Source organism: Chaetura pelagica, unplaced genomic scaffold (genome assembly GCF_000747805.2).
Source record: "Chaetura pelagica isolate M959 unplaced genomic scaffold, ChaPel_1.0 scaffold12, whole genome shotgun sequence".
NCBI classification, from domain to species: Eukaryota; Metazoa; Chordata; class Aves; order Apodiformes; family Apodidae; genus Chaetura; species Chaetura pelagica.
In genome coordinates this window covers 4,447,570-4,463,874 of record NW_009952801.1, presented here as the reverse complement: position 1 = coordinate 4,463,874, position 16,305 = coordinate 4,447,570, and the positions used below count along the sequence as shown (strand labels likewise).

Sequence of the window (16,305 nt, the reverse complement as noted above, 5' to 3'; positions counted from 1 at the left end):
TGGATGATAGCTGTCTCTCAAAAGTTTTAAGATTTGATTTCTAATTGTGAGCTTTGCAGAGGTCTTTGTAAGGCAAAATGTTTCTGATCACGTAACTATCAGGTTGATATCTCAGTGATGTGTGTCCAGAATCTGAAAAAAACAAACAAACAAACAAACAAAAACACCACAACAAACCCCAAACATAAAAAGAATTAAAAAATTCTTTTGTGTAGCCAACTATGAATCCAGTTATTTGAACCTGCAAGTGCTCAAATTTCAGAAAAAATATGAGGAAACCAGTGTAAGAATCATGAGCTTTTGCCTTCTCTAGAGGCAAAACTGCAGTTTTCTGCCAAAATTACCTGAAAGCAAGTGGTTAATGACCAGTTTTTAAATGAAATGGGAAAAAAAAAAATAAAAGCCTCAGGTTTTTGATTCTTTGGTGCTCCAGTCAGAAAGTTATTGTTAAAAAAAAAAAAAGACTGCTATCCCTCCTTCTCCATCTGTCTCCAAAAAAAAAGAAATACATTTTATTTTGGTATGGTCATCTCAGGAACTTCAATGTCATATGTTAGGATGGGAACATAAGCAATTCTTGCTACAATGTTCATATAAGTTCAGTGGTTTTATGGTCTGACCTATAAAAATTACCAAGACTGAGAACGAAATTCATACAATCAGCAGGTATTGGATCAGCTCTGGCCCAAGGTGCAAGTCAGTAAGCTGAGAAGTCCTTCTCTGTTTCTTCAGCTTTTGATACAAATGAGAGTATTTTGTGAATGGATTTTCAAGAAATTGAGTTCAACATGATCAAAACTCTCCTGTTATTCTGTTATGCTTATTAAGGAAAACAAATTCTGCATCAATGTATGTGATGCAGGCTGCACATGTAGGTTTTGAAGTATATTTCCTATTGAAGGAGGCAATAAGTTTGTCTTTGCTACTTTGATTTTCTGACTGGGAAGAAGTTTTATACAAGTAGCATGAGAATTTATGTGCAATGGGTGCAAACTGGAACATAGGAGATTCCATGTAAACATCAGAAAAAACTTCTTTACTGTGAGAGTGACAGAGCCCAGATACAGGCTGCCCAGAGAGGTTGTGGAGTCTCTTTTGCTGGAGACATTCAAAACCTGCCTGGACACATTCCTGTGTGATGTACTTTAGGTGATCCTGATCTGGCAAGGGGGTTGGACTAGGTGATCTTTCGAGGTCCCTTCCAACCCCTAAGATTCTGTGATTGAGTTGCTGACAGCTATCCCTTCTCACATTCCCCCAAAATGACAGTGTGAGCACAGAGAAAATACTGTGAGATACAACAAACAGCACAGTGATTCCCCAGAAGCTGTTATCTGTGATTTTGCACTCTTGCTATTAGTTTTAGTACTAAAGAAATTGATATGTGCTTCTTCAAACATCTTTCATGATCTTCTGTTGCACACACAGCTAGTGTCCTTGGATGAGAGCAGGAATGTGTTCCTGCAGGTCCTGTGAATGCTTAAAAATGTGAGTGGCTTGGTCTAAACATCTGTCATCCAGAATTATTCAGTGTGTTAAACACGTACAGACTGCAGTGTCTGACAAAGTCACTCTGCTCTGTTATAATAAGATGCAGAATCTGAGCATCAAGTTCTAATGTTTTCACTGGTTTTTATAGAGGAATCTTTGGGAGAAGGAAAGATTATAATGTTATGTTAAACATCTTGTCTAATTAGCTGAAGAGGAAATTCTATCAGAGCTCTCCCAGACAAATATAGCAACATGAAAGATATCTATGGTTTCACCTGATCTCCAAAAGGGTCATTAATAGTAATGAAACTTCAAAGACTCTCAAGTTAATTCAATAAACTTCTAGCTTTAGCCATCAGGATTTTTTTTAAAGAAAAGTAATCTTTCAATTTAGCTACATAAATTATTAGCATTGTTTTGAAAAAATCCATGAACATTCCATCTTAATTAGAAAGAACTGTGATTTCAGTTCTTTCATCTATTCCAGACTTGGTTGGCATCATATCTGAAAGAGTATCAAGTAGCTAACAACATTAGATTAAAAGTAGAAGACTGAAATGGCTATAGAAGATGCAAGAATATTGCCTAAATGAAGGGAAATAATGAAAGTCTGTAGTCAGAGCCCACCGAATGGAATGCCAGGAATGTAGTTTCATAGTCAGCTGAAACAAATAGTATTTTTAGAATTATTTAATGGTAGGAATCCTTCCAGTAGACCATTTAATAATGAAACTCAGAAATAATATTCAAAATATTGCAATTCATATGCACCTTAAAAATAAGTTTTGAATGAATGAATGGTTCCTCTCTAGCCTTGTAACATCCTGCTTCTGTAGTTAAATCCAGAGAGAAACAAGCTAAAAAAAGGGGGAAAAAACACAAGCTTTTAATAGTAATCACTGTATGGCAGGGCTGGGTGAGAAGAATAAAACGGAGTCACAGATTTGCTTTCATATAGATCCATTGGCTCCAACATGGATCACATGAAGAAGCCACAGATGTATTCCAGACTGTCTGTAAAGTATCCTCTTCCCATGTCACCAAATGTAGTAATATTTTCTTATCGGTTCCTTAAAATGGGAGAATTTTAACTGTCTGCTTTTTTTAGAGCAAAGTGGAATTGGGTCCTAAACATGGTGGCTGATTTTAGTAGAATATTAGACTATTGAACAAGCAGAATATTAGATAAAGTTGAGCCATAAATGGAAGTCATTGGATAGAAAAATTTCCTGGTGTTATACTAAAATGCTGCATTTTTTGCCATTTTGAGCAAAAATGTTCATACATTTCTGTTTCAAGGCCAGAGTGATTTACTGAGTTTCTAACACTTTCTTTTGCAGCTGGGCATTGGGGTTTTTTTTGTGCTCACGAGTACACTACATGTTAATTAGTTTTGTTTTCCTATGCATATTTTTTCTTAATTTCACAACAGTAGTTTTTTGTAATTGACAAAGCAATTTACTGCATGTGTGCTTTCTGCACCCCAGACAAATACTCTAACATGTAATTCACCTTTCTTTCCAGTTCAGATTGTTAAGAAAAGAATTAGTTGTGACTAATTGACAATTAATTTGCAGTGGTTTTAGGGAGGAGGAGGGGAAAACAATTGCACCTACTAATTAAAATTTAAAATATTCCAAAGTGTCATCTTTAGGTGTCTGTAGAATACATAATTTCCATTTTAGTTCTGCACGGGATCTGTAACAACCTGAGCTTGACAGCTCTATTAATTTAAAGCCTCAGTGATACCTATTAGTACAAAACATGAAAAAAATGCCATTAATCATTTATTTTAATTTTGCAGCTCTGTCATTTTCTCAGTATGTTTAAAAATTATGATGACACCAGAATGTTTTCCAATCTACCTGTGTGAAGGGGAAATGGATCACACTACTTAGGAGAGAGACTAGAGTATATTATTAGAACTTAATTAATGCCAAACTGATTAGATTTGATTGCACTTTGCACAATAATATTGTTAAGAAATCTGTTTAAAATATGTGTTGCATAACGTTACATTTAAAACAACTGATCTAGATCTGAAGAGTTTTTGACCCAAATGCCACAGAATGCAAGTCACAGGTTAATTTTGTTTAGCACTGCCTACATTCTATAGGTCTTGTTCATGTTGTGATACCCAGTACAGCTCTTGATCACCTACAGGAAGATAAAATTTGCTATTTCTGTGATATGTAAGTGTCACATTCCTCCATTTCCTGTAAGGGAAGCAGAATATGGGCACCTAGACTGTGGGAAAACCCTCATTCCATCAAAACTACCAACATCCAAACCCTGATAGCATGAAATAAAGTGACTATAAACTACTACATCCATCTTGTTAAGCGTTTTTTCTATCATTTTTTTTGTCCTGGGGTTTCTTTCTTTAACATGCCTTGAAATATTATAAGCAGAGTTTATTATCTCTGTTTCCAGTTTTCTGTTGTCATTTATCGTTGTTAGAACCCGTATTTATTCCACCATGTTCTGTGTTAACAGTAAACCTTTAGGCATTCTGTGAAGTCAGGAACACATAGGGAACCAGCACATGTTGTAGAAAAAGGAACATGAAAGCAAAGCTGATTGGCCTAAAAGATACAGTAATCACACTAAAATTATTGATGCTTACTGCTTTTCATTTAGTGAATGCATTCTATTAATGTGACTTCAAGGCATATTCTGAAACTCTACCCTGGTCCTGAAACAAATAAATGTCTGGTTTATCCATTTATAAATATGTTTACTATCACAAATTCACACTTCTCCTTTAGCAGAATATTTGCTATTGACAAATAGGGAGCATTACCATCTCTTCTTTTAAGTATTATGCTCTTTTTAAATTAGATCTGATGTTCCTTCCCACAAGTATATCATTGGATACACTTTCTAGTACTAGAAAGGTTATTTTGAAATTGAAAATGCATTCTTTTGTGCTAAACCTATTTACTGGATATACCAGTCCTTTAAATTTCTGTGATCATGAAGTCATGGGATAAAAATCTTGGCTTCAATTAGTGACTGAGAGTTTTATCGTTGGCTTCAACAGTTTGAATTCAGCCTCTAATGTTGTGTATCAACCTTACAAAAAAAAAGCCACTGTATCTTAGCAATTCACGTGCCTATATACTTTCTCCCTAAGAGGAATTACTTGTCTACAACACTGTTTTCTCTTTCTGACATACATAGCACTGCTTACAATGTCAAATTGTGTCACTTATGCCATCCAAACTCCCAGCACCAACTCTGGCAGTGCTGCCAGCATAAAAAAAAAAAAAAAAGAGAAGAAATGCAGTTCCTGAAAGTCTTCAGGAAAACAAAATTAGCCAGTTTCAGAAAGGTTTTTACAATGGTTCAGCATGTAAAACAAACCTATTGATCTCTTTTTATCACCCCAAGATAAGATTTTTTTAATCTTTTCGTTTTTTTTCAGCGGGAAAGTAAGGAATCAATGTTTATCATTGTTAACCAATACAATGTTAACGTACACTACTATGCATAAGCAACAATATATACTTTAATTTTACAATACATTTTTGTATTTTTAGAATGTAAAATGTGCTTTAAACCACTGGAATAGTGCCAGTTAGTACCAGTTGAAAATATGTCTTGAAGAAATGCACATAGGACTCCATCCCCATGTGCATGAGTGGTTCCGGCATCATGTTCAAGCATCTTAGCTGATCTCAGCTGATAGGATACAACATACTGGAGAGGTCATGTTCTCTGAAACAGATGGCTCAAGCCAAAAAAGAACATTACAAATTATAAACATTTTCTCAATATGTAATTTCCTCAATTCTCAGCAGCATTGAAGAGTCCCAATCCAACGTGCAATATGTATGGGGTCTCAGGATTACTTCACCTCCATCCTTTGAGCTTTGCTCTTTTATTCATTGTAAAATGGAATTACTATGATTTACCTCTGAAAGGAACCTCTGATGCCATTCCTACTTCCACATCATGGCCAAATCTTGCAATAAGCTGAATCCTTATGACTCTTGAAGAATTCACTCACAGCAGCTACAGATTACTTCATGTATTTATCCTCAGTATCAGGTTGATGTTGTCACTATTCCTGAGCCCCAAAATGTCTTATGAAGCATGTGAAAGATACAAAAATCCTTGTGGAGATTTTCAAGGACCAGATCTGCTGGTATAAAGTGACATCAGTGGAATAACTCCAGATTACCCCAACTACAGATTTGGCTTCCAAAGTGTTGCCTGAAGCAGAATTTCTTGTGAGAAAATGTATCGATGCCAGTCTTTGGAAGTGAGAATTATTGTCTGTGTGAAATTAATCTAGGTTGCCAAAAAAAACCCCATATGCTAAATTTTATACTAATGAACAATGTTGACAAAAGAAATCACATATGAAATTTGAGATTTATGAACTAAGGGGGCATGGAAATCAGCACATGAAGAGTAAATCAAAGGCTCTAGAAGAGTTAAACCAGCCCACTCATTCTGTTGAGATTTTTATGTTTCTGTCTCGTTATATTGTAAAGTAAATTTCTACCCCAAGAAATTTCCTGATCTATATTTTAATGAGCCTGTCCACGTGACATACTTTTTTTGTTTCATTACTATTGGTGAATGACAAGTGAAGGCTATTCATTTTAACTTGAAAATGTCAGGTATGCACTTTAAGAGATATATTTTTCCAGTTTTTAATGAGGTGGTGTTTCTTTTTCAGAAAGAAATACCCATCTCTGATGTGGGTACTGTGCAGGTGACAACTGATATTTAATAAGTGATGGTTCTTGTATTAGTCGTAGTTCACTAAAGAAAATGTCTCGGATTGCTTTTGAAAAACTCTTAGCGTCACTAGCCCAAAGGCAAGATGTGACCTTTTTATTACATAATGAGAATCATTTATTATCTTACAATGTATCTTAAAGTCACAGACAAAATGCCACTTTGATAATTGCTTTCAATTAGCTTTGAGCATAGCATACATTCATAAAATGTCTTCTCTAATTTAGACTTGAATTAGAGAAAATTGCAGACATAATCTACTTTAAGGTTGTCTCATTTAAGATGATTCGTAGTTTTATATAAAAGAAATCAAAATGGGTGGCTTTAGAGCAATCTTACAAAGTGTTTTAAATAGGCTTTTCAATATTTGAGTCCATTCTATTAACAATTAATTAACAAATTAGAATGCTACTTCATCTTTTTTGACCTTTTTTGTGTATTAGCTTTGGACTTTTGTTCATAATGGGGTTTTTTTTAGATAAAGCATACAAAGACACAGCTCATCTCTTAATAATAGGCAACAGCTTGGTGTGACAGCATGTGTGTTCTTTCCGACTTTTAAACTCTTACTCATCTTGTAGATACGCAAAATATTCAGCAGCAACCAGTAAATCCCACACTCAAAAAGTAAGATCACATATTGGCATGTATTTTATTGCATATGATTTCAATATTTATTGTGTATATAAGTGAAAGTATTTGTTTAAAAAAGAATTACTCATTGATTGGATTACTGCACATGCAACATCATTCATAAAAAGTGCAAGTATTCTCCCTTCATCTTTGGTGAAATTGAGGTTTGGAAGTCACATATAAAGATAATTCAGGTATCTCAGGTACTTGGGATTGGACTAGCTCAAGGGATAACTCTGTTTTTCTTCTTTCTTTCCCCAGATAAAAATTACTCACAAGAACCAAGCCCCCATGTTGATGGGACCTCCTCCAAAAACTGGTCTTTTTTCTTCTATCATCAAAAGAACAAGAAACCACAGCAAGGAATAAGCCTGTGTAGTTTAGTTTTTAGAAAACCAATTAGCTTTGTTGGGCTTTGGAATATTTATGCTGGAAATCTTTCAAAAATTTTAGAATATCTTCTACTTGCAAAATTATGGATTTTGGTTTAACAGTTTCCGTAGCCAGGCTAATGTAAACTATGCTACTAGAAAAAAATATTCCACAGTTTTGTAGGCATTTTGCATGACAAAAGCAGATGTTTACATAAAGTGATACAGCATATTTTTTTGTTGCATGTGTTACCATTTATGATCCATGGGCTAATTCTGCCATGGAGTATGGGAAGAGAATGCCATGAGTAATTTGCTTTTCTCTCTTTTCCATTTCACTTTTTTCTACTATAATGACAATATGCCATAGGTTCAATACTATCTTTTGAATCAAACATTGTCATATCAATAGCCAATTCAACTTCTTTCCAAGTGAAGTTTATTACAGGTCTCATTAACCTGTACTTTTAGTTTATACTTTCTTTCTACACTGAGAAATTTTATTCAGCTAAGCATTAACATCTTTAACATCTTTTCACTTATTCTGCTAACTTTTATGTATGTGAGTAAGTGTACCTGCTGAAAATGTCTAGCAATGTGTGAGGTATTCAAATGATCATGATTACTCTTGTGTAACTTTTTGTAAGAACAGAAGTCAATGCAAGTTTGAGCAAAAACCATAAGGCTAAGGAGGTTGTGCTAAGAGTGAAGATGATAATACTTGCAAAACTAGCCATCAGTGTTGTTTGTTGAAACACTAGAATTATTTTAATGAACAATTAATCTCTGTAACATGGCAAACTTTAAATCATTCTGCATATTGACCGGTACTATAGTGCATATGCACAGAAATAACCAAAGCTCATGCCTAATAAAGTGCATTTCCCACCAAAGATTTAGTGAAGGATGCTTCAGAGAAATGGATTAATGCATAATTAATCAAGCTCACTGGAGTAGACTCACTTTTGAAAATTTACAGTTCTTTGATTACATTGACAATGTCCAAACAAATGTTGGGGTAGGAAAAAAACATTAAATTAATTGCACGTAAGTACTCACTTTTCATTTGTTTCATAAACTGGTAGACATAAACATGTACTCTAAATATTGAGACACAGACACACACTCTAAATACTGGAAAATTCAATTTGCACCTAATTTTGTTTTCATTATTATTTAGAAATATATTCTATCCATCATTTACTCATCCCCTAAATTAATTTTTTCAGGAAAGGATAAACTGTTATCTATTCTGCTTCTGTAGTCTGCTGTCAGAACATTTCTTGTCATAAATTTTGGGGAGGCAGTTCCTCAGGATTTTACTTTCTTAGCTCTCGGAGAGACTTCCTAACAGCTTAGAAATCACAATACAGGGATTTGTCTGAGGTTTGCACAGCACTGTCTAATGTTGAAGGGAAGTCCAGGAATAGCAACTTTTTTCAGTCTTGCATATAAACAGTCTCAATCAAACCTTTTTGTGCAGTGTTAACATTGTTCTTTGTTCAGAGTGAGCTGCTTCTCAGCTCTGCATGTCTTAAGTTCTCAGAGATTTAATCAAAAAGGAAACAAGGAAAAAATAAAACTTTGCTTGAAATGCATGATCTCCCATTTTTATCTAGACTTCTAAATGTTAACGATTTATTAAATCTATTTTTCTATTGATTCATTAATCCATTGAAAAACAGTATTTCATCATTTTGTGTGCACGGTACTGTGCATGTATTTCAATAAAGTTACTATCATTTGTTCCTCAGTATAAGAATTCAACAGAGTCCTAATTTATATAATAGAAACTGAAATAAAAGTTAGTATATAGTTGGTAAGGATTATGTCTTTGAAATATGCAGTCTGTGTTCTGTAAACATTAGGAGGTAAATACCAATTAACGTTATGTTCAGCATTAAGTAGAAAAATACAAGGGCAATTTATTCCTAAAATTAAGATACCATAATTCCCCATTCTTGGGTGCAGTGGTGTTGACAATTATAGTTACTGTAGGAATAAAAGAATATTTTTTCCTGTGCACTGCAAACACAAACACACAGAAGCATTTGAAACACTCCTTAGCTGCAAACATACAAAAGTGTAGAGCAAAATTTATTTGCAAAAAGAAGGAACTTTCTGACATAATACTACATAAAGTGTACATTGGTTTTATGAAATTTTGGTTACAGGTGATAAATATTTTCGCATAACTTGACATAGGATTTTCTACCAATGCTTTCAACCTTTTTGTGGCAAAAATGTGTTTAGCAATAATATATAATGTGGTCTCTATTATTATCTCATGAACATTGTAACTCTGAAGACAAATAAAATTATACATAAGCTATTATTTAACCATGTATGCAATTTTAAATGTACTAGTCTATGACATCAAATTCTTCACAACGCACTTTCATATTCAGAGAGATAGATGGATTCATGTAATCACAATTCTGACTACACATACAGAAGATAAATCAGATTTGTTGGTCAGTACGTATCAAATTCTTACTGTAGCAGAATATAATAGATCAGCCATTTTACTATATTGGCACTTATTGTAGGAGTGACATTCTGCCTGTTAATCTTGTTTGATTAATTTTTTTAGCATGGCCTCTAATACTGTAAACCATGCTCAGGTAGAAAGTTTTGATGATGAAGAGAAAATCTTACATAAAATACAGTATGAAAGTGTTTGATGTAACAAAAGAAAACCGGGTGAGAGGGGCATCCTTTTTATTTTTTTTCACTTCAGCAAGCACAGAATTAACATAATAAAAATACATGAAACAAAGAATGTATGTATGTTCATACAGCTGCAATAGATGCACTGCTCTTACACTGACAGAAAAGCAGTAGCATAAATTTTCCACTGCTTACAATGAGACATTCTTTAAGGTCTCATTAATGACATTTGCAATATGAATGGAAATTATAAATATATAGGAATCATATCTGACACTGGATTTGCAAATTTTTCATCTCCCTGCTAAAGTGTGGCAGCTGGCCAATGTGCTGAAGAAAGAACATGACATCAGGAAGAAATCTTAACTTCTGAAATTGGTTAGCATCACTATCACTTCACATAAGTTCCTTTTAAAAGGAGGTGGAAGCAGAATTTGTTGCAGAGGCAAATACAGGATTACTGTTTCCAGTACTTGCAAGATATTTTTATGCATATCATCATGCTTATTCAAAGCTAAGGGGCAGACCCTGTGATTTAGCTTGTTGGTGTGTGTATAAGTATGTACGTGCCAGATCAGGTAGCATGCTGCCTTGCTTAGGCTATTTTTTTTTTTTTAATCTCTAGTATTTGTTTGCTGAGACTATACTTATTGAGTGATTATTAGTGCCTTAGGTTACTAGTGCTGTTCTTCTAATTTTCAGGTGGATGACAGCAAGACTGAGGTTTTCTGGGAAGCAGTTACTTTACAGAAGTGTTGTCCCTCACCTCTGCAAGAGTCACTAGAGAGACTAGCTACAAAACTGGAGGGGGGGGGGAGTTGGGAATAACTATATCTAGATACGGAAGATCAAAGAACTCTGCTAAGGAATGGCAGAACAGATGCTCAAAGTGGTGTGTGAAAGTGGTGGGTCACTCCAAGGTAGCCTATAAAAATGGTGGTTTGGAGCCTGAGAAGCCAGATGAAGGTACTTGGGGTTAACAAGCATTGGTGTGCCAAGGAAGTGAATTAATTAATCAAGACACCTCTTCCATCTTAGGCTGGAAGACTTGGATAGTGTTCCTTTCCTTCATTGGAAGGAAGATTGTCTGAGAGGTGTTAGGCCCAGGAAGAGGAAAAGCCGAGCCCTTTGCATGAAAGGAGAAGGGCTTGCAAGCAAAGGAGAATTGAAGGATGGTGAAAGGAAGGTAAAAAACTTGCCAGGGTTTTTTTTTATTTATGAGTGCTTTCATACCCTAAAATAAAGAAGACATTTGCCCTTGCTCTTAAATAGCAGTTTGCTAAACTGCTAAGCAGTTAGCAGAAAAATAAATAAAGAATTTTAGAAAGCTGAGGTGGGCCTGAGGAGAACTGCTCAATGTTTTATGCAAGAGCGGTGAAGAACGTGTCAGCCTCTTGTCAGATAATTGCTGCTTCTGTCTAGCTCTGTCAAGTCTGAAAGCATTTCGTTTTTTCTCCTCTGTCCATAAGGAAGGAAATTTCTTGTGGTCCTGCTGAGGTGAGTAAAAGCCTTACTGTAGCCTTGGCTGGAAAATAAATAAAACATAGATGAGTTCTGGAAGCTGAATCTGTTAATGAGCTACTAAGTAATAGGTTAAAATCCATGGTGTACAAGGCTTTTGAGGGTGTGCTGGGCAGTAATGACTGGTGGTAGAAACTCTCTTTGGGTCTGTCAAGATTTGCTGGTGTCTGCCCAACCTGGGTTTGTGCCCTGGGGAGCCTTCTGGCTCCTACACCCTATTTACTCTCAGAGTGGATTTTCAGTTGATTTTGAAAGAGGGAAGTTTCAGCTTTCACGTTCTCATTTGTGTGTCTGTGGCATGGATATGGATAGAGCTTTCCCATTTTCAGGTTCTGTTATTTTACAAATATAACTGAAGCAGAGAAACTTCTGTATGACCATTGACTTCTAGTATGTGAAACTGCCCAACAGCTTGCAACTATAAATAAGCTATGGTACATTCTAGGCATCTAGAATCTGGGCACAGTGATGTTTCAGAGGCTGTTTTTTTTTTCCTTTTTGATTCATGATTCAAAGAGACTACCTGAGAAGCGCCTCAGTGCTCTCTTTAACTGTGATTCATGGAAAGTAAGTAATAATCATCAGGCTTTGTTACTTTAGAAAGGTGGTAGCTATGTTGATGGTAAAGCAGCATTTCTACTGGCAAAGCACCTATTTCTAATAAATGTGCAAAATTATTTTCTGGGTTTAACTGAGTGAGAAGCAAAGATTTTGAATTTTCAGGTCAATTTTTAGTCAAAGGTTGATAATGACTGAAAATTCTTAGCTGCCTATTGGCCTGTGTGAAATAAGGTTTTGATTGTTCATTTGTTTCTTACCTCAGGTCCAAATTTGTATTGCGAAGGGACATAGCAGTTTGCATAACTAAGTAGCTTTCCTGGACAAGGAAGTGAATGTTCCTTACTCTTTCAGTGAAACTCAGAGGCCATGTTTTGTCTTCCAATAAGAAAATAATGTCGTCAGTCTTCAGGCCTGTCAGTCTTTTTATACTAAGTACAAAAAAAAAACCAAAAACACCAACAAGCCACATAATCACGGTTCCTTGAACTACTTGTATCTGCAGAAAATTATCCCTTGGGGGGCCGGGGAACTGGACTTCGCAATATTATCAGCGTTGTGCTCTCTGCCCAGCCATGAGGCTGACTGTGGCAAAGGATGTGGGGTGGGTTTTTTGAGTGTGATGGTTTATTTTTCTGGGTTGTTTGGGTTTTTTTTTTAAGGAAATAGGAGTGAGGTCCAAACCTCTCATTTTACTCCAGAATTATAAGGACTAGAGCTTTGATTCAAACACTTACTTAGTATGTCTATGGTGGTCACATAAGGAAGCAAGCAAGCAAATGCAGGAAGATCTGTTCATTTGAGCTGAACTTCCATATGTTTTAAATTGAGTCCTATTACTGAACAAAAAAGCAACAACTTGTTAATTTTAGGTAGCTTGGGAGGATTTGGGAGGAAAATGGTGTGTTAGGTTTTTCTACTGAGTAGTATGACCTTATTACAACAATATATATGTGTATATAAGGAATGTTCACCTCATTTACATCAATCACTGTTTTCTGTGGTTACGTTTGAAACAGTTATTTTAAAAAAAAAACCAACAGCTTAATCTATTTCTTAATGGTTCAATATAATTATTTTACAATAAGACATTTTTAAAGATTTAGTCCAATGGTCTATAAAGTCAAGCCTTGCACTGATATGCAGATTGATGTCCCCATACTTTGTAAATACTGCTAGTCAAGAATGACTTAACCTGTTTTACCAAAATATACCAAATAGTGGGGAAGAAGCTACCTTCCCTGGTCAATCTATTTTTTCACTGGATTTCTATTCAGAGCAAAATCAGATTTACCTTTTAAACATGAAAATACTTCATGCTTGAATATCAAAAGGAAATGTAAGGGTTTAATTTGTTTCATTCATTAATTCTGTGTTATTAATGTAGTGATTAACTAATATTGTAAGATAACTAACTTTTCACTCTAAAAGGCAAAAAGTGAATTAAATGATCCTTTTATATCAATATAAATATTTCCTTTAGGAGATTTTTTTAATTCTTAGCATTTGTTCAAGTTCCTGAAATGAGACTTTCAACCTTTGCACTGCAATTATTACCAGACTAAAAGTCTGCACATTAAATTCTAGTCTTTATGTAACAACTCTGCATTTTGATTATTCCAATAGCTGTCCAACTCATAAGAGTTATCTTCAAGGATTTGATTTTTGACTCACAGGTTCCCTGTTTCTGGTTAGTACAAGACTATCTTGCCACAAAGAAGAACAGAGATAGCAGACTAATGTTAAAAAAAAAAAATCATTTGACATAGCTTAAAAGTGCATCAAATATCTTGATAGCTGTCTCTCAAAACAGCAGTGGACTCTGGTTTTCACTAAAAACAGAATGGGCAGACAGAGGAAAATTATTAAGTTATCCTAATTATTATAAAGTAAGTGAATATTTTAGATAAGGTATTGTAAAATAAGTTATTGACAAGATGAATATGATGCTTCTGTTTCTTCTGAGGTACTGAGTACACTGTAACTCAATTGATAATAATTGTTCAATCACATCGATAAGGCATTTGTGCATCACTGTAATTCACAAGTCCTGTGGTCCTTAAGTGTGTGTCTCAGTCTTTTGCGTGAATGATCAGCTAATACTGTGTGATAACTAATCTCTGAACACATTTCACCTCACAGTTATCCAGAACATGTACCCTGTCTGAAGTTTTGCTGTTCCTCTTTCAGTTGCTGTAACTTTATCACTAAGTAATGCTAGGATGTCTAGGCCAATGAATAGCATGTTAAAATCCTTCCTGTGACACTCATCAGTTTTGTTTTTATGGTCTTGGGACAAGAGGTGAGTGGACTCACATGAGGTTAATGGGGCTTTAAGAAAATGTTATGTTCCTGTAGCACAAGATAAGGTTCTCTTCTGATGGGAATCCTGTCACTTTGAGATGTAACAGCTTTCTCTGCCAAGGAGTTGAGATATTAGTCTGTGTGAAATGATTTATAGTTTTTTTGTTGGCTTGTCTGCTGAATCTTGGACAAAAAATAAATCTTTTGGCAGATGCCAATTGTTCCCGTTGGTCTGTGTGTAGAAATATGTACTACCACAAGAGCTAGTCAAAGCATTCAAATACAACCAGAACAGCTATGGGGTCAGACTCACTGAGACAGAAGTTGAAACACACTGTTAGAAGTCCAGAGAAGGGATAAGCTTCTTTTATTAATTTCTGGATTGACATCTATCTAAAAATATAAAAGCACAAGCGGGTAATAAGTATGTCTCTGATTTACCACTAATAAAACTAATTAATCTGTGCAATATTTGTGCTATTATCTGATCTCAAATATAGCACAAAAAGTAATTTTTGACTATTTCTACTGTGTGCTTCCTCCACAAAACACAACAGCATAACATATGAAAGCAGGTTTCAACAAGTGCAATGAAAAAGAAATAATGTTTTAAGGAACATGAGATACCTTCTAGTCCAACACCACAGGACAGCAGAGGGTTTTCCAGAGAAAAATCACATAATGCCATTTCCATCTCTTCCCAGTAAAAACCTGCAAAATGGGAATTCTGGCCAAATTACAATCTCTTTTATTCTTCCATGCTAACTTGTTTATAAATGTGTTTGGAGAGTTGCTATGATATGAACCTTATCACAGTATGTAGCCGCAAATATGTAAGGGAGGATTGAGAATATTTTGCCAGATCTGGTTCTGCTTGCATACAGAACCTCTTCTGTAAATTTTCCTTGATTAGAAGCAGCCTACTTGCAGGGTACGGAAACACTAAGGTAGTCACTATTTGTGTAATTGTTCCTCTAGGGTATTAAAACATTTATTTTTAATATTTTCTTTAGCACAGCTCTGCAAGTGTAATCAACACTGAAGAAAGACATACAGTAGAAGACAGCATAAAATATAGGTAATTTGTGTGTCATGGTAATTCTGCTACACTGTTGTGTATCCTCTTAAGAGGATTTGAAGTCCTAATGTAGAATGTGACACTAAGTCGTAGCTTTGAAATACTATGATTGAAATAGTCTTGTTTGAGACAATGTTAAAGTGAAACCAGGATGTGGAAGAGAAATCCAAACTCTAGTGAAATAAGTGGTTGACCACTGCAGTCACAGAGCCAGGGTTTTATCCCTGCGACCATGTGGTAGGCTCAGAATGTCTTTCCTCCCTCAAGTCCAAGAAAGAGATTGGGAAGGTTTGTGCACTCATACATCTGTAAAAACCTAGTGAAGGCTTGTACCTGCCAAGTTTTCCCACACTATTGGCCTGGAAACTAGGTCACTTTCTTTCAGCCAAAGACTCCTGTCTTAGCTTTTCTTACTCTTTTCCTGTGTCCTTAGCCATCTTGTATTTCTGTCTCCAAAAGTCAGCTTCATCGTGCTGCACTGGAATGTGTGTTCACCTACATGATTCTGTTGGTTGGTGGCTGGGCATTATTTTGATAAATGAAAATCTGAAATTTCTCAGGTTGAAGAAGAGGTTAAAGACTGCAATTTTCATGCAAGCAGTGTAACTGCTGTAACCAATGTTATATATAATTGAGTCCTGCTCATTTAAGGACCTGTCATTGAACTCCACCCTCTGAATCTCAAAGGCATGAGAATGTTGCAACTATTTGGTGTTCACACACAGTGTTTCATTTTGCATTTTCCCATTCACATGTAAATTTTATGTACTCTACCTTTAAATGCCCCTCTCCTCTCAACATTCAGAGCCTTAAAAATCTACCCTTAGAGCTCTGAATCACCCTGATGTTGTAGCACCAGACTTGAGTAACTAGTTGCTTGTAGCTCTTAGGACTTGCATATTCAACAGAATATTGACTTGGTATCAA

The 16,305-nt window shown here is 35.3% G+C and overlaps 1 protein-coding gene across 1 annotated transcript in view; it reads left to right on the top strand.

Annotated features, from left to right (window-relative positions):
- Nucleotides 1–7,706, top strand: part of DGKB (diacylglycerol kinase, beta 90kDa) — a 294,394-nt gene extending 286,688 nt beyond the window's left edge. The window contains exon 26 of the mRNA XM_009994937.1: nt 7,138–7,706. Coding sequence (XP_009993239.1) covers nt 7,138–7,245 — 108 coding nt within the window. The 3' untranslated portion in view covers nt 7,246–7,706. The remainder of the gene's footprint in view (nt 1–7,137) is intronic.
- The last annotated feature ends 8,599 nt before the right edge of the window (nt 7,707–16,305 follow it).